At 37.2% G+C, this 20653-nt stretch overlaps 1 protein-coding gene across 1 annotated transcript; it reads right to left on the bottom strand.

Moving 5' to 3' along the window:
- Positions 1-13486: 13486 nt before the first annotated feature.
- Positions 13487-14169, bottom strand: LOC145821686 (uncharacterized). Its single transcript, XM_082918237.1, has 2 exons — positions 14100-14169; positions 13487-13983 (listed from the first exon to the last, which is right to left on the bottom strand). The coding sequence occupies exons 1-2, from the start codon at positions 14167-14169 to the stop codon at positions 13487-13489; spliced, it is 567 nt and encodes a 188-aa protein (XP_082774363.1).
- Positions 14170-20653: the final 6484 nt, after the last annotated feature.

Genomic DNA, 20653 nt, shown 5'->3' with positions numbered 1-20653 from the left:
AAAAGTGATTGTGTGCCTGATTAATGGTATTTTATGATTTGCCTATAAATTTTTTGTTTTTTTTCTAAACCGTATAAGCATATAATCTATTGTAAATGGGTTGACGAATTTTTAAACCACCGCCAACCCTCACTTCCACAAAACTGGCGAATTGATTTGAATATTTTGGTGGTTTCAAACCGGCTAGTTGAGCGAGTTATAAATTATTATTTTTAGATGTAGTTGCTAGTTATAAATTTTAATACATTATGCAAACACGTTTTAAAGTCATAAAACCGGATTCTATAATTGTGAGCTACAAAATCAAAATAATGAAATTGTTTGTGTGTAAGTTTAAAGAATAATGCTATATGTATAAATTATTATACTAATTAGTATATCAATTGATGCTGTGATATAATTTAAAAAGTTTTTTATATTTGTAATTTGTTTCATGAACGGGGTCAATAATAATGTCATAATTACTGTTGATACACTAATTAGTACATTAATTGGTGTATGTAACACTACCGAATTGTGAAAGCAAATGTTGCAACTACTCTGTAAATATATCAAGATTAAGATAAAAATGTTTTATAAATTGGTAAAAATTTAAAATGATTTTTTAAAAAGGACAATTGCTTATCCTCCGTTTGGGAAGTGAGTTGGCTTTTTGATTTTTTGGTTTTTTTGATTATTTTAACCTGGGCTAAAAAGTTTGGTTTGGGAAGGACTTTTTGACTTTTTTGACTTTTTTTGTGAGAGAAGAGTGTAATGATTATGGGTTAGATGTGATGTTTTGTTTGTTGTGGCTAAAATAGCCTATTTTATTTTTTATGACTAAAATAGCTAAAAAAACCTGAAAACCTTCTTCCCAAACGGTGCCTTACAAATTCTATTTAAGAAGCTAACGTCGAGTTCACACAGAAACTTACATTATAAGGAGGAAAAAAAATAAAAATAAAAATAATAAAAAATTCCGGAGATTGGCCTTATAATAAAATAAATTTTGAGTATTTAATTTTGTTAATTTAAAACTTAAATTTTCATTTATTTTTAATTTAAACTATTTTCTATTTTCATTAAATAAAAGTGACGGAAAAAAGTGTTTTTTAGTCAACAAACTCAACAAAAAATGGTAATTTCCACATTTTTATATTGAGTTTTTAATTTTGTTAATTTAAACCTTAAATTTTTATTTATTTTCAATGTAAACTATTTTTCTATTTTCACTAAAAAGTGACTGAAAAGGTCAATAAACTGAACAAAAAAAATGATATTTTCCACATTTTTATGTATATTTATATTGAGTTTGATAACTAAAATATATTTTTTTCGTTGGGTTTACTTAACGCAAATATGCTGATAGTTTAGATTGAAAACAAATCAAACTATTGTGATTTAATTTGATAAAATTAAATACTCAGAGTTTATTTTATTATAACGATCAAACTTTAGATTTTTTTTGGGTAATTTTTCCTACATTATAATAAATTAAAAAACAAAATTATGCATTATAATAAAAAACCACCCTTAATCAAGTTTTATTATTCCACCACCTCCAACCAAAACTGCCACTACTACTTTTAATCGCCACCTTCAGCTGTCAGGGACCACCTTCGACTGTCGCTAACAACTTTTCGGCGACCAACACTAGTCCATTTTGGACAACTCTCCGACTAAGTGAATTTTTATTGAATTAGCACAATAAAATTCTCCAATAACATCGTGATAGTAAAATTAGACTAAGAGAACTTTCACTGAAATTTCTATATGTAACGTTTTACTTATATGATGAAATTTCATTGTGTGACAGTGAAATCGAACCGTTTTGAACAAAAAAGAAATTTAAAAAGATTTGAAAGATATAGAGAAAGAAATTAAAAAAGAGTAGAGAGAGAGAGAGAGAAATGAAGAATAAAAATTAAAGATTTGAAGTGTGATTATGAACGGTGTGACTCATTTTAGATTTGAACGGCGGTAGTGATGGATCTAGAAGTGACGATAGAGAATCTAAAAGCGATGATAACAGATCTGAAAGAGGCAATGGTGAGTTTGTAGTTGTGAATGATACTTGGTTCAAATATGGACTATGATTGTGAATGACAACAATTCGTTTTAGATCTGGACGGTGGTTGTAAACGGCAACAGTAGTAGTGGCGGCGATGGAAATACGATTGAAACGGTGTAGAGAGAGGAAGAGATAGATAGAGAAATGCGTAAATAAGAAGAGAGAGAGAGAGAGAGAGAGAGAGAGAGAGAGAGAGAGGGGGGTAATATGAATTTGCTGTAGTGTTTTTAGGATTTGAGGATAATTTTGACCATTTATCTCAAAACTTTTCCTAATTCTACTAAAATTTGAATTTCAATGACTTTAAGCCTTCGTTTGGGAAGTGGGTTGGCTGTTTGGCTTTTTTGGCTATTTTAGTCTGGGGCTAAAAAGCCTGATTTGGGAAGGACTTTTTGACTTTTTTGGCTTTTTGGTGAGGTGGCTTTATGGTAAATTACCATACTGCCCTTGACATGTGTTTTACATGACAACTCACCTTTGAATGGTCCTCTACGTCAGCGCCGTAGTTGGACCGAAATTGTTTGAACATTTTTTTTTTTCTTTTGGGTTTGGATTTGGCGTATTTTGATTTTTTTTTTAATTTTTTTTTTTGTTATTTGTCTTTTTTTTGTACATTAATTAGTTCTTGTTCTTTAATTTATGTTTTTTTCCTTTTTTTTTTATTCATATACAATAACTTTTTTTATTTTTCAAAAATGAGTTTTCATGTGTTTTATTTATTTCTAAATTATGTCACGAATGGTAATTGTCCTTTTTATGTTTTTGTTTGAACATTTTCTTTTTTTGTTTTTGTTTTTTTTTTCTTTTGGGTTTGGATTTGGCGTATTTTGATTTTTTTTTAATTTATTTTTTTTGTCATTTTTCTTTTTTTATACATTAATTTGTTCTTGTTCTTTAATTTATGTTTTTTTTCCTTTTTTCTTTTTATTGATATACAATAACTTCTTTTTATTTCTCAAAAATGAGTTTTCATGTGTTTTATTTATTTCTAAATTACGTCACAAATGTTAATTTTCCTTTTTATGTTTTTTTTTTAAATATTTTTGAATGAGGCGTATTTTTCTCGTTATTTTTTTATTTACATTTTTGTCATTTTTTAATTTGTACAAATTAATTTGTTTTTATATTTCAAAAATGGGTTTTCATGTGTTTTATTTATTTGTAAATTACATGGCAAATAGTAATTTCTATTTTTTATTTTTTTTTGGATGAAGCGTATTTTTGTAGTTCTTTTTTTTTTTTTTGAATTTACGTTTTTGTAATTTTTTTAAATTTGTATACATTAATTTGTTTTTAGTTTTCAGAAATGATTTTTCTTGTGTTTTCCTTATTTTTAAATTATGTGGCAACTGGTAATTCATGGTTATTCCAGATCATATTGTTATGAATTTTTTAATTTGTTTTTAATTTGTTTGTTTTGTTTGGAAAAATGTTTTTTTATGCCATTTATTTTAAATGATGTGAAAAATCATATATTGCTGTGGCACATGACAAAAACAAAGGTCTGTTTTGATTTTTTTGTTGTTTTGAACTTCTGTTTTTATGTTTTTAATTGACGTCGCACATGATAATTTTTGTATTATTTTTTTTTATTTTCATTTTTCTTATTTGTTTCACCTTGTTTTCTTTTTTGAAAAGGCTTTTTTCTGTGGTTTTTGGTTTGTCAAAGTGAGGCACGTCACCAACAGAAAAGGGGGTATTGTAACAACCCTCATACTGTTTACTGATTAATGATTGAATGATTACCGTTAATCATTGATTACTGCGAAATGGAACTGATAATGACTGATAATTGAACTGACTAAAGTACTGAACTGACTGACCGAAATTGAAACTGAATTGAATGAATACATCTGTTTGAACTGCATTCTATCTGTTGATTGTTTATTTGATCTGTTCGTATTTTAGTGTTTAAACTGCTAATTGAAGGCCTTATCGGCGGCCGAATCCGAAACCGATTAGTGTTCTATGACCCTCGTAATTTATGTGATTTTATGGTATATTTATCTGAAAATTGATTAGGTATGATTAAATTAGATTAAAATGAGTTAATTGCAATAGTTGCCTTATTTACCTTATTGCCATTGTTAGTGGGCCCTTATTATAACATGTTAGAGCCTTGGTATGCTTGAATCAAACTTTTTGCTCAGCTCCTTTCTTGCTTTTGCCGACTAGAGGGAGAGAGTTAAGGGAGAGAGAGTTAGATTTCACCTCTTTTGGCTTGGTTTTGCTTGGAAATTAAAGAAATTGTTAAGGAGATTGCATATTTGAGCTCCCTTCTTGAACTACAAGACTAAAGGTAGCTCCATTGTCTTCTTGTTCATGTTTTGAGTTGATTGTTGCATGGTCCAGGTTAGATTGTAGGAGCTAAGTCTTGAATTGGTTCATTAATGGTGAATTGAAGCCCAATCTCTGCATGCATGTTTGTAATGTAGATGTTTGAGTTGTTTTCATGGCAAAAGGTTACATGCATGTCCATCTTTTGGTCATACTCCATGAATTCATCATGTTCTTGAAGAAATGAGTCCATTTGAACAAGCTTTGAAGATTGAATTTGGTTTGAATCTATGCATGTTTGCATGTTCATCTTGTGCTTGAAAAATGGTTTGAAATTGGGTTTGAATAAAACACCCTTGGGCCTTGATTTCTCAAATTGAGTTTTGAATCATGTTTAACTATGAGTTTACATGTGTTTTCCAGAAAATGGGCCCAAGAGGATTGGTTTTGATGCTTTTGAACTTGGTTTTGAAGCTGGAGCTCGAATCTGGGATTTCCAGATTTCAGTCGTACGCTCGAGCGGGGGGGAAGTGCCGCTCGAGCGGTAAAATCGAGCTTCCAGCATCTTGCACTGTTTTACAGTCCGCTCGAGCGGAGGATTGGGCGCTCGAGCGGAGTCATGTCTCAAGCTCGAGCGGGCGTCGAGCGGGGATTTCACCCATCCAGTACTTTTACAGTACGCTCGAGCGGGAAAGTTTACGCTCGAGCGTGTACCTTTGTTTGCCTGTACGCTCGAGCGTGGAAACCTGCACTCGAGCGGGACTCTGTTTTTCTGAAAATCTTGAAAATGCTTTTAAATGTGCATCTTTGCATCCTCATCCCATTCTAGGCATTTTTAGGCCTAGTTTAAGGCATCTTGTTGAGGATATAGATGTAGAACACACCGAGGCATTAGGGATTAAGTTGTTATCTTTCCCAACTGTGTAGCTTAGTGTGTGTTCGACCTGTGAACTGTGTAGGGTTGGCGACTGGGGAGACACGCTCTAGCATACTGTAGCCCAGAACTCTGTGAGTAACAATTGTGTAAAGATATGTTCAACTGATTATCTTTTGAATACTGAACTGAACTGTTTACCGAACTGGTATTATTTACTGAATGAATGTATGTCCTTTATTTCTGAACTGTACTGTGGCATCCTTAGTACCTACGGTTTACTGTTACTGTTACTGTTACAGAGATCTCTGTCGGTTCCCTTGTGGAACCACTACTGTTTACTGACTGATGGCCATCATTACTGTTCGGTCTTTTAAGACCTACTGTTACTGTTATGCTAATGGATGTACCACATATGACTGTTTACTGTACTGAACAACTGGAATACTGATTGAATTGAACTGTTTTCATTACTGTAAGGACATTCATTCTAAACCCCTTTACGCATTATGTTATTCACTGGGCTTTAGCTCACTGTTTATATATATATATGTAGGTGCTCAGCCACCAGATCGGAGCTAGGAGCGTGGGTTAGACTCCAGTTTTGTCAAGCCAGCCTTTGTGCCTCACTGCGAGGTTCCGAGCCTATCTGTTAAGGCTTAGGGGTCTTTTACAATTCCCCCTTCTGTACTGTTTTACTGTTCTGTATAGACTGAGTGTTACTGTACTGTTATATAGGGTCGAGTCCCTAGTCTGAATGATTGTAAATATTGTGTATACTGTTCTGTACTGTTTATGTATAAATGTATGAAAAGCCTTTTTGCATACAGACTGTCACAGCTCAATGGACACTATTTATTTACTGTATTGGCTTCCGCCAGGCCCTGTACTCTGTTTTACTATATTACTGTTCTGCAGGCCTTCGGTAATCTCGGATTACTGGCCGATTACGGTGCTAAACCCATAGGGCCGGGTTTGGGTCGTGACAGAGTGGTATCAGAGCGATACTTACCACGAGTTATACCGCACACACGTGTCCAAATGAGCTATAGGGTGTCCTAGAAAAGTTATTAGGGCATCTCATGAGCATGATAAGTGTGTGGTTATGTTATGACTGAATACATGCTAATGTGGTAAACTGTTAAACCAATGACTGCTTATGTTTAAAACTGTTATAACTGCTTATAGTGAAATGGACAATGCAAATGAACCTCAGTCCTCATCTACTGAGGCAAGAATGGAAAGAATGGAAAGAATGATAGAACTGATAACTGCTAGACTGGAACAACAACAGAACCAACAGCCCCCACCTCCTCCTCCTCCTCCGGTACAGCCGGAGCCTAATGTGAATGTGAATGATGGGGATATTATTGCTCTCACCCATAAATTCAGCAAGATGAAACCGCCATCCTTTCAGGGAGGACTAGAACCGCTAAAGGCTGAAGCTTGGGTGCTTGAAACAGAAAAATTATTTGAAGTGTTTCCGTGCTCGGAAGCGAATAAGGTATTGCTAGCTACCTTCACCCTACAAGAAGAAGCTAGAAGGTGGTGGATGTTGATCCGCGATACAAATACTGTTATGACTTGGGCTCAGTTCAAGGAGTCCTTCTTTGAAAAGTATTTCCCTCAGTGTGTCAGAGATAGAAAAGTGACTAAATTTGAGCAGCTGAAGCAGGGCACAATGTCCGTTGCAGAGTATGAAACCAAATTTACTGAACTTGCCCGTTATGCACCGCACATGGTGGATACTGAATATAAGAAGGCCAGAAAATTTGAAGGTGGCCTTAATGTGGCAATACTTGACCGAATAAATGTTTTGAAATTACCGACTTTTGTAGGTGTTCTCGACCGGGCATTGATGGCCGAGTCGAACATTGCAGCGGTGAAACAATCTGAAACACCAACAACTGAATGGCATGGTAAAAGGTAGGGTTTCAAATTCAAGAAAGGCAAGCACAACCCAGCCAACAAGAAACAGAATACGGGGTCAACGACTAGCCCCAGTCAAGGGAGTGGGTTCATTCCACCCTGCTCTGTATGTGGTAACAAGCATAAAGGGGTTTGTCACAAATTATCTGGAGCCTGTTACAGGTGTGGCAAGGTGGGCCACATGGTTAAAGATTGCCCTTCTGCTCCTCAAGGCAATAGCAAAGCTGCAGCCAGCGGCGCAGCATCAAATGCTCCACCAAAGCCTAACCCTAAAGCTACCGGGAAAGAGCCTGTGAGGCAAGGCCGAGTGTTCGCACTAGTACCGGGAGATGTGCAGAATACCGAGACCGTTGTGTCAGGTATTCTCTCTATCTGTACTCAAAATGCATATGTACTGATTGATTCGGGGTCTACGCATTCATATGTGTCGCATGCCTTTTCACGAAAATTGAATAGACCCTTGGAACCCATGAACTATCTGTTAGCTGTATCATCACCCGTAGGAGGATCCATGACCTGTGCATATATGTACCCCGCATGTGAAATCATTGTTGGGGATATGCATCTGTTTATTGATTTACTGCCATTGAATATTGATCATTTTGACGTAATATTGGGGATGGATTGGTTACAAAAATATCATGCCACTATTGACTGTGTAACGAAACAAGTAGTTTTCCGTCCACCTGGTTTACCTGAATTCGTGTTTAATGGGGTTGGAGTAGTACCTCCCCCGTATCTGATTTCATCTGTGAAAGCTGGTAAACTGATTAGAAAGGGATGTAAAGGGTATCTGTGTTCTGTATTGACTGTGCCTATTGATGATAATACTAATGTGGACTGTATTCCTATAGTCAGAGAATTCCCAGACGTTTTTCCAGAAAATTTGCCAGGGGATTTGATTGACAGGGAGATCGAATTCACCGTGGATGTGATTCCCGGAACACAGCCAGTTTCGAAAGCTCCTTACAGAATGGCCCCAACTGAACTGAAAGAATTGAAAGTACAACTGCAGGAACTGCTGGATAAGAAGTTTATCAGACCTAGCACTTCGTCATGGGGTGCTCCTGTTTTGTTTGTCAAGAAGAAAGATGGCTCACTGAGACTGTGCATTGATTACCGTGAATTGAACAAGGTAACTGTGAAAAATAAATACCCATTGCCACGTATTGATGACTTATTTGATCAGTTACAGGGTGCACAAGTGTTTTCCAAGATTGATCTCAGATCAGAATATCATCAACTGAAGGTTAAACCAGAAGACATTGATAAAACTGCTTTCAGAATGAGGTATGGCCATTATGAATTTCTAGTTATGCCTTTTGGAGTCACGAACGCACCAGCTGCTTTTATGGACCTCATGAACAGAATTTTTAAACCATACCTTGATGACTTTATTGTTGTATTTATCGATGACATATTGATTTACTCCGAAAGTGTAGAACAACATGAACATCATCTGAGACTTGCCCTGCAAACCTTAAGAGAACAGAAACTGTATGCTAAACTGTCTAAATGTGAATTTTGGCTTGACCATGTTATGTTTTTGGGGCATGTTGTTAGCAAAGATGGGATTTCTGTTGATCCGCAGAAAATTGAAGCCGTAGTGAACTAGCCTAGACCAACAAATGTGACTGAAGTCCGAAGCTTTTTGGGTCTGGCTGGATATTACAGAAGATTTGTCAAAGATTTCTCCAAAATTGCCCTACCACTGACACAGTTAACACAAAAGGGGACGTCATTTGACTGGACCGACCAAAGGGAATCAACATTCCAAGAGTTGAAAACTCGACTTGTGACTGCACCGGTTTTAACTTTACCATCAGGTACGGATGGTTATACTGTATATAGTGATGCTTCTCATAAGGGTTTGGGATGTGTTTTAATGCAGAATGGGAAAGTAATTGCCTATGCTTCCCGACAACTGAGACCGCATGAAAAGAACTACCCGACCCATGATCTGGAACTTGCTGCAGTAGTATTTGCACTGAAAATCTGGCGTCACTATCTGTACGGGGTGACATGTGAAGTATATACCGACCACAAGAGTTTAAAGTATTTCTTCACACAGAAAGAACTAAACATGAGACAGCGGAGATGGCTGGAACTGATTAAAGACTATGACCTACAGATATTGTACCATCCGGGAAAAGCCAATACCGTTGCCGATGCATTGAGCCGGAAATCGATTGGAAACTTAGCATGTTTGCTCACCGGACAGAAAGAGTTGCTTTGTGACCTTGAAAAATCTGAAATTGAAATCGTTTTACGAGAACAAGGTGGAACCTTAGCTGCTATTTCTGCTCAACCGGCACTGATTGAAGAAATTAAAGAGAAACAGCAACTGGATGACTTCTTGAAGAAGATCATCGAAGAAAGAGAATCTAAACCGAGACCGGGATTCAAATTTGAGAACAATGTACTGAAATTTCAAGAAAGACTGTGTGTACCAAATGATACTGAACTGAAAAGAAGAGTTCTGCAAGAAGGCCACAATTCGAAATTGTCTATCCATCCGGGGAATACAAAAATGTACCAAGATCTGAAACAGAATCTCTGGTGGCCGGGAATGAAGAAAGAGATTGCCGACTTTGTGTCCAAATGTCTTCATTGCCAACAGGTCAAAGCTGAACATCAACGACCTGCCGAATTACTGCAACCCTTACCCATACCGGAATGGAAATGGGAGCATATCACGATGGATTTCATTGTGGGATTGCCTCGCTCCAGAAAAGGTATGGATTCAATTTGGGTTATTGTTGATAGACTAACCAAATCTGCTCACTTCTTACCTGTCAAAACAATCTATAATGCGGACAAATTGGCTGTTATCTATATTGATGAAATTGTAAGGCTGCATGGAGTGCCTGTGTCTATTGTTTCTGACAGGGATTCGAAGTTTACATCGAGGTTTTGGCAAAGCCTACAAACTGCACTGGGTACTGAACTGAGACTGAGTAGTGCCTATCATCCTCAGACAGATGGCCAATCAGAAAGGACCATCCAAACTCTGGAGGATTTACTGAGAATGTGTGCCCTTGATTTTCAGGGAGACTGGGAAAGTCATCTGCCATTAGTTGAATTCGCTTACAATAACAGCTACCATTCGAGTATTGGTATGGCGCCCTTCGAGGCATTGTATGGCAGAAAATGTAGATCTCCGATTTGCTGGGCAGAAGTTGGAGATGGGCCTTTGCTTGGACCCGAAATTGTATATGAAACGACTGAGAAAGTGAAACTGATACAGCAAAGACTGAAAACTGCACAGAGTAGACAGAAAAGTTATGCAGATGTCAGAAGACGGGACAGAGAGTATTAAGTGGGTGATCACGTTTTTGTGAAAGTGACACCAATGAAAGGCCAGACTCGTTTTGGAGTCAAAGGCAAGTTAGCACCGAGATACGTCGGACCATACGAGATCATTGAGAAAATCAATCCGGTGGCGTATCAAGTTGCGCTTCCTCCTGAAATGGAGCATATGCATAACGTCTTCCACATCTCTATGTTGAGAGACTACCTTCGGGATCCTTTCCATGTAATAGAGCCTACTCGTGTAGTGCTGAGTGATGACTACACTTACGAGGAGCGGCCTATACAGATTGTTAACAGACGGATCAAGAAACTGAGGAACAAAGAGATCCCGCTAGTGAAAGTTGACTGGCAGAACCATGGTGGTGTGTATGCCACTTGGGAAAAGGAAGATGACATGGCCAAAAGATATCCTGAACTGTTTCCACTGAATCCTGTTTTCTTCCAGAATGAAGGTAACTCGAGTTTAGAGGACTAAACTCTTTTTAAGGAGGGGAGACTGTAACAACCCTCATACTGTTTACTGATTAATGATTGAATGATTACCGTTAATCATTGATTACTGCGAAATGGAACTGATAATGACTGATAATTGAACTGACTAAAGTACTGAACTGACTGACCGAAATTGAAACTGAATTGAATGAATACATCTGTTTGAACTGCATTCTATCTGTTGATTGTTTATTTGATCTGTTCGTATTTTAGTGTTTAAACTGCTAATTGAAGGCCTTATCGGCGGCCGAATCCGAAACCGATTAGTGTTCTATGACCCTCGTAATTTATGTGATTTTATGGTATATTTATCTGAAAATTGATTAGGTATGATTAAATTAGATTAAAATGAGTTAATTGCAATAGTTGCCTTATTTACCTTATTGCCATTGTTAGTGGGCCCTTATTATAACATGTTAGAGCCTTGGTATGCTTGAATCAAACTTTTTGCTCAGCTCCTTTCTTGCTTTTGCCGACTAGAGGGAGAGAGTTAAGGGAGAGAGAGTTAGATTTCACCTCTTTTGGCTTGGTTTTGCTTGGAAATTGAAGAAATTGTTAAGGAGATTGCATATTTGAGCTCCCTTCTTGAACTACAAGACTAAAGGTAGCTCCATTGTCTTCTTGTTCATGTTTTGAGTTGATTGTTGCATGGTCCAGGTTAGATTGTAGGAGCTAAGTCTTGAATTGGTTCATTAATGGTGAATTGAAGCCCAATCTCTGCATGCATGTTTGTAATGTAGATGTTTGAGTTGTTTTCATGGCAAAAGGTTACATGCATGTCCATCTTTTGGTCATACTCCATGAATTCATCATGTTCTTGAAGAAATGAGTCCATTTGAACAAGCTTTGAAGATTGAATTTGGTTTGAATCCATGCATGTTTGCATGTTCATCTTGTGCTTGAAAAATGGTTTGAAATTGGGTTTGAATAAAACACCCTTGGGCCTTGATTTCTCAAATTGAGTTTTGAATCATGTTTAACTATGAGTTTACATGTGTTTTCCAGAAAATGGGCCCAAGAGGATTGGTTTTGATGCTTTTGAACTTGGTTTTGAAGCTGGAGCTCGAATCTGGGATTTCCAGATTTCAGTCGTACGCTCGAGCGGGGGGGAAGTGCCGCTCGAGCGGTAAAATTGAGCTTCCAGCATCTTGCACTATTTTACAGTCCGCTCGAGCGGAGGATTGGGCGATCGAGCGGAGTCATGTCTCAAGCTCGAGCGGGCGTCGAGCGGCGATTTCACCCATCCAGTACTTTTACAGTACGCTCGAGCGGGAAAGTTTACGCTCGAGCGTGTACCTTTGTTTGCCTGTACGCTCGAGCGTGGAAACCTGCGCTCGAGCGGGACTCTGTTTTTCTGAAAATCTTGAAAATGCTTTTAAATGTGCATCTTTGCATCCTCATCCCATTCTAGGCATTTTTAGGCCTAGTTTAAGGCATCTTGTTGAGGATATAGATGTAGAACACACCGAGGCATTAGGGATTAAGTTGTTATCTTTCCCAATTGTGTAGCTTAGTGTGTGTTCGACCTGTGAACTGTGTAGGGTTGGCGACTGGGGAGACACGCTCTAGCATACTGTAGCCCAGAACTCTGTGAGTAACAATTGTGTAAAGATATGTTCAACTGATTATCTTTTGAATACTGAACTGAACTGTTTACCGAACTGGTATTATTTACTGAATGAATGTATGTCCTTTATTTCTGAACTGTACTGTGGCATCCTTAGTACCTACGGTTTACTGTTACTGTTACTGTTACAGAGATCTCTGTCGGTTCCCTTGTGGAACCACTATTGTTTACTGACTGATGGCCATCATTACTGTTCGGTCTTTTAAGACCTACTGTTACTGTTATGCTAATGGATGTACCACATATGACTGTTTACTGTACTGAACAACTGGAATACTGATTGAATTGAACTGTTTTCATTACTGTAAGGACATTCATTCTAAACCCCTTTACGCATTATGTTATTCACTGGGCTTTAGCTCACTGTTTATATATATATATGTAGGTGCTCAGCCACCAGATCGGAGCTAGGAGCGTGGGTTAGACTCCAGTTTTGTCAAGCCAGCCTTTGTGCCTCACTGCGAGGTTCCGAGCCTATCTGTTAAGGCTTAGGGGTCTTTTACAATTCCCCCTTCTGTACTGTTTTACTGTTCTGTATAGACTGAGTGTTACTGTACTGTTATATAGGGTCGAGTCCCTAGTCTGAATGATTGTAAATATTGTGTATACTGTTCTGTACTGTTTATGTATAAATGTATGAAAAGCCTTTTTGCATACAGACTGTCACAGCTCAATGGACACTATTTATTTACTGTATTGGCTTCCGCCAGGCCCTGTACTCTGTTTTACTATATTACTGTTTTGCAGGCCTTCGGTAATCTTGGATTACTGGCCGGTTACGGTGCTAAACCCATAGGGCCGGGTTTGGGTCGTGACAGGTATATTCTTGTGTAAACACATTCTACTGATACATGATAATATATTTGAATACAGTATGTTCCACGTGTGTTACCAATGTTACAACCCTACGAAAATTCGACATACTTTATATATTTCCTAACATTCCGTTATTACGCATGTAACATAATTTGTCGCGTATGCGAAGGCGCACCAATGCCATATGCGGGTCCTCATCTCCAACCATTAAACCATCCTCGTCATGTTCAACTTCTGGTATGGCATTTACTATTGTCATAGCCTCTTCCTCGTCACAGATTGGGTGAACAGTTGTTGGATTACCTGTGTTTCGTCGTATATAATTATGTAATGCCATTGACGCACCTACTAACTGAACTTGCACATTTGCAAAGTCATACCGAGGCATGTCTCGAATAAACCCCCATCGATTTTTCCAGGCACCGAAAGTGCGTTCTACCACACTGCGTAAGGACAAGTGAACTTTGTTAAATAATTCCCTTGGCGTGTTTGCAGTCGTGTTCCGTGGAATACGTCGGAATTCTTGTTGGTGGTAACGGTTGCCTTTGAATGGTGCTAAGTAACCTATCCGGTTTGGATAGCCAGAATCGACAAGATAATATTTGCCTGCAGACAGGACAACAATTTATGACACCAAAACCAAATATTGTGCTTTATTTTCAGGTAAAGCTGTTTCAGAAAAAATTATAGCCCCATAAATCTAATTCATTGCCATTTGTTACCTTCGTCAGGATGTGGGAATGAGACATTGTCATTTGTTAGTATCTCGTTGAATATGCAACTATCATGCATACTTCTTTTCCATCCGCACGAAATAAATATGAAACACATGTCAAAATCGACCGTGACCATGATATTTTGCGTGTGACAGTATTTCCTACCGAAGTATGTTGCCGTATCTGGCCCGTAACCCATGCAGTTACATGTGTTCCGTCTATTGCTCCAATGCAGTCCTGCAAACAACCCATTTCTTTTGTAACCCAAAATGGGTAACAAGTGTTTGGTTTTTTCCATACGTCATGTCCAGTTAATAATAAAAACAAAATAACTGACACTCTTTATTTAGATGTCAATAATGTTTTTCAGTAGTACCTTGAACGGTAGGTATTTCTGTCTAGACTGCATGTATGGATGTATACGATGCTGACTGTATGTGGGCCGGCAACGAACAACAGTGAACTCTTTCATGGAAGTTAATACATTATGCACGTGTCGAGACACAGTCTCCCCCGAATGTTGGAACCATTCTTGGATTTCCCAATTTTGCTTCCCTTTCAACACATGGATAAACATTGCAACGCTTTCTTCAACAGCTAAGCCATGTGGACGTTGCGGGACTTGTAACCCAAAATCATTTACTAATGTCTCACACAAGGCGACAAAAACTTCCTTCGACATGCAAACATTTTCCTCAAATCGGCCCATATGGCTTGCATATAGTTCGGATATCCATGCATTCCCGATCAGTATAGAAGTGCGACATGGCGTTTTAGCCATGTGTTTTTTGTACCATTCTGTCGCATACTGGCATGCTTGTAGAAATGTGCAGTTACGTTCTTGTTGCACCTGGACCGCCATTTGATTAAGCATTTCCCTTATTTCGTCATTGTTGCTTCCATCCCAAGGATTCATTACGTCTTTGTTAAAATCCAAGGCCTACAAGAGTGGCACTCTTTCAATCAGTTTGCTTCCCTTTCATTGACGCAAATTATTTCAAAAATTGCAATTAAAAAATGCCGACATTGTTTTTAATGTAAGTAATGCCGTCACCAATGTCATTAGTAACGCATGATGATATGAATTGCACAAATTGTAAACCTGTTCAATTTGAATTTAGAGGGGCACCATGGTGGTAACAACCACAAAAGTTGACGTCAAAATAAACTAACAACTAAATTTGCAAAATATAGACATACAAAAGCTAGCAACCAAATCCGTCGTTGCCTGTCTGAAAAATAGCCATACATTTAATTTAAACAGAAGCATCCCATTCATTTCCCAAAAAGCATGCACAACCATGCTTCCATTCCGTCAACCCATGCACTGAACTAAAAGTTTTGTTCACCATAAGTAGCAAGAAAAAAACAAAAAGGAAAGAATAAAAACATGCATACACAACATCCTGTTTTAATACAGTGCCAACAATAACATAAGTTAAAGTTTTCATAATGCAAGAGAAGGACAGGCATCTTCAACACTCGTAACACCGCTAGATCACATCTGGCGAGCCCCAACTAGGTTTGCAAAAGGCGCCGACGCAGTACACTGGAGCTGCTTTTGTGTGAACCACCCTATGATAGAGTCGTCATCAGGCTGGCACATCATCACCTCTCGCAAATTGGCGTTATCTATAAGTGTCGAGGCGAAATGGAATAACGCCGTACCAACCAGGGATGAAATACTTGTCAGGCGATACAGGCACTCCGAAATAGTATACGACGATTCATTGCCTGTGAGGTGCCTCACCGTAACCTGCTGATTCTTCGTACGCATCACATCTGTCAGATTGTTCATGCTTTCTGCAATAACTGACGCTCCACTTGTTGCCTTCTTCGACTTTGAAACACTTGTTGATGGCGTCTTTCTCCTTTTCCCCTTTTCAATCGGAACATGCTCCAGTGAAGAATGTGAATCCACGTCCTGTACTCCTACGGGTATCGGATCAGCAAATGGCTGGCCTCCCAAACTATGCACTCAATCAGATGAGCCATCAGCAGCTTTAGGAAGTTTCTCTCCCGGGGTCCAATGGTGCCTACCAGTAGCTGATGCCCCCATGAAGACCGTCTCCATCAACTCACGATGTTCCAAGGTTTTTTTTCCTGAACTTGGCACAGACCTTGTTTATCTGCAGAAATAGAGATATATGAAAGAGAATGACGTTACATTTCATATAATTAATTAAAATTGAACTACAAAAGTAAAAAATGTACGGGTAAATGACAAATATGAAACTTGTTTGTGCATGTACTTACTGATTCCATCTTGTCCCACCACTTCTCAGGTGCCTAAAACATACCGGTGTCACAGTCAAACCCTATCCCGGACACTTCTTTGCTTGAATCCATCAACTTTGTCCACGCTTGCCACTCTTTTTTCAAACTCATGAACTTATTCTTCAATTGTTTAAGTCCATGTTTTCTTCTTGTTTTTTTCTCAAATTTCCTTCCCAAGGACTTGTACCCTGCTTGGCTGAGGGCTAGGAATGAGCAATTTCCTTTAGTAATCTCATTTGCAATCAACTGCAGAAAAACTCGAATTGAGTCACTGTCCCATGAGGCCTTGTGGCTGAACTAATTATGTGTCTCTTCAAGACTGCTTGACTTGTTAGTGACAATGCCTTTGCTTTTGGATTAGGTACGTGCAGAAGTACGTATGGAAGCCATTACTAATGTACAGTTACAAAAGATTACCATCATACATTCGGTTGTTATATACAAACTCATAAGCCATTACACATTAATAACAACAAACAGAGAGATAGGATGCTAAATTAGCCAGCACATAACCATTGCACATTAATAACATACGTACACAGGTTCCATGGAAGTTAGTAGTGGACATAGTTATGATAGTCATTAATACGTCTACCGTTTCGAAGTGAAGGAAGGCAAAGACAGCTTAAAGTCATACTAAAACATACTACCAACACAGTACCAACATACTAATAACATACTAACGGGTTTCTACATACTGACAACATCGTAACGTTGTTTACATACGGAACAACAAAATGACAACAACAATGCATAGCACATACACAATGGTCTTAAGGACACACAAGGATTGTTGAATGTCTATGACATCAGCCTGCAATTACATGACAAATTCGTCTCTGGGTGACGCATAGTCGTGGTTCTCTCGCCTGGGTTCTTCGCACCAACCAATCCAACTGACATAGGGCTGATGAGTGCAAATTATGGAACTATTAGTTTCATGGGTTGTTAATGTTCATACATTTATGACCTACAAGAATGGGTCACTACCACAGGGCGGGGACATGCAAAGTAGGAACGCCCTGGATTTTTGGTGGACCTGGAAATCTTAACAATACAGGGGCCATGTTCACAGGCACACATTTGTCATGGCCCTGTACTGGAAGTTACAGTAGAGGTAAATAAAGCCATGCTACGCTTTACAAACATTGGGAAGTTACCATGAATCATACAAGTAATTAGTTTATGTTATCCATATGTCAGGGCTACGTAAACCGAATACGTTAAGCACATTTCAATATTGGATAGGTGTACAAATTATCAACTTCCTTCAGTTTATTTTACAAAAAAGCAGGCTACATTATCAAGGTATCACCGTGCAGGTGATAATAGAAAAGCAGAGATCTAATTTCCTTTGCAAACCTTATCCTATTTTAGAGGCCTACGTAACCGTGTGTTTACATGACTGAAATAAAGAAGTCATGATCAAATTAAGTGAAAACATTGTAAATTATGAAGCCGTAATCAATAGGCATTTGAATTTAATTTACATGAATCAACTTGAAAACGTACAAAGACTAACACAATTTTATTTTTGATTCTGATCATGGACATTGAATTATGATAATGGTATTGTGCATCTTGACTCAGTAGTATATTGGTAGGAGTATTTCTTAACCCATATGCACCTGTATAGACTTATTTTGTAACCATTAATTTTATTATTATTATTATTATACATCCTAGTTATTTCTGTTTTATTATTTTCAGTTGTTTTACTCAAGTGTTTGAGAATACTATATTTATATCAATAATATACAAGATTGTACTTATTTTTAAAATTGGACATGAAAATATAACAGAATTGACATGCACATGAAAATTGGACATACTTTTTTGTAAAAAAAATTTCCTAACAGAATCAGCATTGACATCCACTTAAGCATTTGAGTATAAAAATAACAAAAAATTGGGCATCCTCTTAAGCATTGAGTATTGAGTATAACAAAAAATAACAAAAAATCAGGCTTGAGCATTGAGTATAACAAAAAATATAACAAAAATTGGACATTTTGTCCCTCATTGACTAAAAAATCACGGAACCCATTTCAGTTATCCTTATTCATTCACAGACTCAGATTTCATGAAAAGTCAATAGGTATTTAACAGAATCAGACATGCATTCATAGATTTCATTCATAATTTATTTCAAAAATGGGTAGAGATGAGCAGTGGAAGAATGTATACATCAATGCAGGAAATCAAATTTCATTCAGCATTTGTATACATCAATTCGAACTTGTGATCTGAAAATTTTCATTTTTAATGATAATTATAAGAAAAAAAATCAAAAGAAGAACAGAGTGTTTTACGGATCTGAACAGAGCTTTACCAGAATCAGATATGCATTCACAATAATATAAGTGCATTCACAGATTTCATTCAAAATTTATTTCAAAAATGGGTAGAGAGTAGCAGTGGAACAATGTGTACATCAATTTGATAAATCAGATTTCATCCAGCTACTGAATACATCAGTTCAAACTTGTGATATGAAAATTTTCATTTTTAATGATAATTATAAGAACAAAATCAAAAGAAGAACAGAGTGCTTCACAGATCTGAACAGAGCTTTACCAGAATCAGATATGCATTCACAATAACATAAGTGCATTCACAGATTTCATTCACAATTTATTTAAAAAATGGCTAAAGAGTAGCAGTGGAACAATGTGTACATCAATTTGATAAATCAGATTTCATTCAGCTACTGTTTTCAGAAATTTGAACTTGTGATTTGAAATTTTTCATTTTTAATGATAATTATAAGAACAAAATCAAAAGAAGAACAGAGTGTTTTACGGATCTCAACCTATATATGCGTATTCCGGCCCTCATTACTCACAGATTTACAGATTTATATATAAGAACAGATATATGTATATATATATATATTTATTTATTTTTATCTGTGCCCAAATTGTGTGAACCCAAGCACGACGAATCAGGTCGGTAATGAACCCAAAATGGGAAAAAAAATTGGAAAAAAAAAACTTGGAAAAATTTAAAAAAAGAGAGTCCACACTTCCTTTCAAATTTGGAAAAATTCCTAACGTTGTATACAGAGAAAGGGACTCCACACATGAACCCTAAGCAGAGGCCACACCACTCACATAGATCTACGAAATCAAAAGGGTTTGAAAGAGTTACCTGAAGATCAGTGGTGTTTGAGAGGGTTCGTTCTTGTTCGCCGCCGCCAACGTTAGGCCCCAACCGTCTGATTTGCCGACTTGTTCACGAGTCGTCTTCGTCGCCGCAGATGCGTACTCCGGTGCCAATCGCCTCTGCAAAGCTGCTTTAGATGTCATCACCGTTGGTTGCTAGAGATCACCTCCTTCGCTTCTTCTGTGCCCTAGGACGGTTGTGTTGTGTGTGTGTGGTAAGGCGTTGGGCGAAATGAATGAGAAGGAGATGTCAGGGTAATTTGGTAAATTTACCTAAAGAAGGGTTCCTCTCCAATCCTATCAAGCATTTTTGTCGTCACGTGGCTAAATAAGCCTCTTTTGTCTGCATGTGGCTAATTTAGCCTGAACTTTCCTTCCCAAACACACGCTAACTAGTATGCAATCTGTCAAGGGGTGTCTGGAAAAAGAGTTGGGCTAAAATAGCCCACTAAAAGATAAAATAGATTAAAATAATTAATAAGACAAAATATAATATCTAACCTATAATCATTTTTTCTCTCACAACCATTAAATCAACTACGAAAAAAAGCCAACTAACTTACCAAACACAACTATTTTAGGGTTGGTTTGGGAAGTGGGTTGACTTTTTGGCTTTTTGACTATTTTAGCCTGGGCTAAAAAACTTGATTTGGGAAAGACTTTTTGGATTTTTTTTTTGTGAGAGAATAATGTAATGATTATAGGTTGGATGTGATGTTTTGTTTGTTGTGGCTAAACTAGCCTATTTTATCTTTTGTGACTATTTTAATCACAAACTATCTTGCCAAAAGGCTAAAATAGCCCAAAAAAAGATAACCAACTAAAATAACCAATTGTTTAAACAAGGCCTCAATGTCCTTTAATTCTTATAAATAAATATAGAGAGATCTACCCTTTTTTTTTTTTTTTTTTGTTTTAGAAACATTTTTAACTTTTTTTTTTGGCAATACTAACAAGGCCATGTGCTACTCGTTTGCAATTGCCAAATTCTTTTATTTAGGGAAGGGGGGAATTTTTTTTTTCTCTTATCATGTTTATCTGAGTAAAAAAAATAAATTATATAAAAATATGAGTGATATATTTTTTTTCTTTTTTAAGGGGACAATTTCTGTATTAAAA

Source organism: Camellia sinensis, chromosome 3, assembly GCF_055761805.1.
Source record: "Camellia sinensis isolate YWXY chromosome 3, ASM5576180v1, whole genome shotgun sequence".
NCBI classification, from domain to species: domain Eukaryota; kingdom Viridiplantae; phylum Streptophyta; class Magnoliopsida; order Ericales; family Theaceae; genus Camellia; species Camellia sinensis.
This window is presented reverse-complemented; position numbering and strand designations above follow the sequence as displayed.

Coding starts and splice junctions, on each gene's coding strand:
- LOC145821686 (XM_082918237.1), bottom strand. CDS start 14,169: ATGCATGATAGTTGCATATTCAACGAGATACTAACAAATGACAATGTC. Junction 13,984..14,099: donor ATTCCCACATCCTGACGAAG/GTAACAAATGGC, acceptor TCCTGTCTGCAG/GCAAATATTATCTTGTCGAT.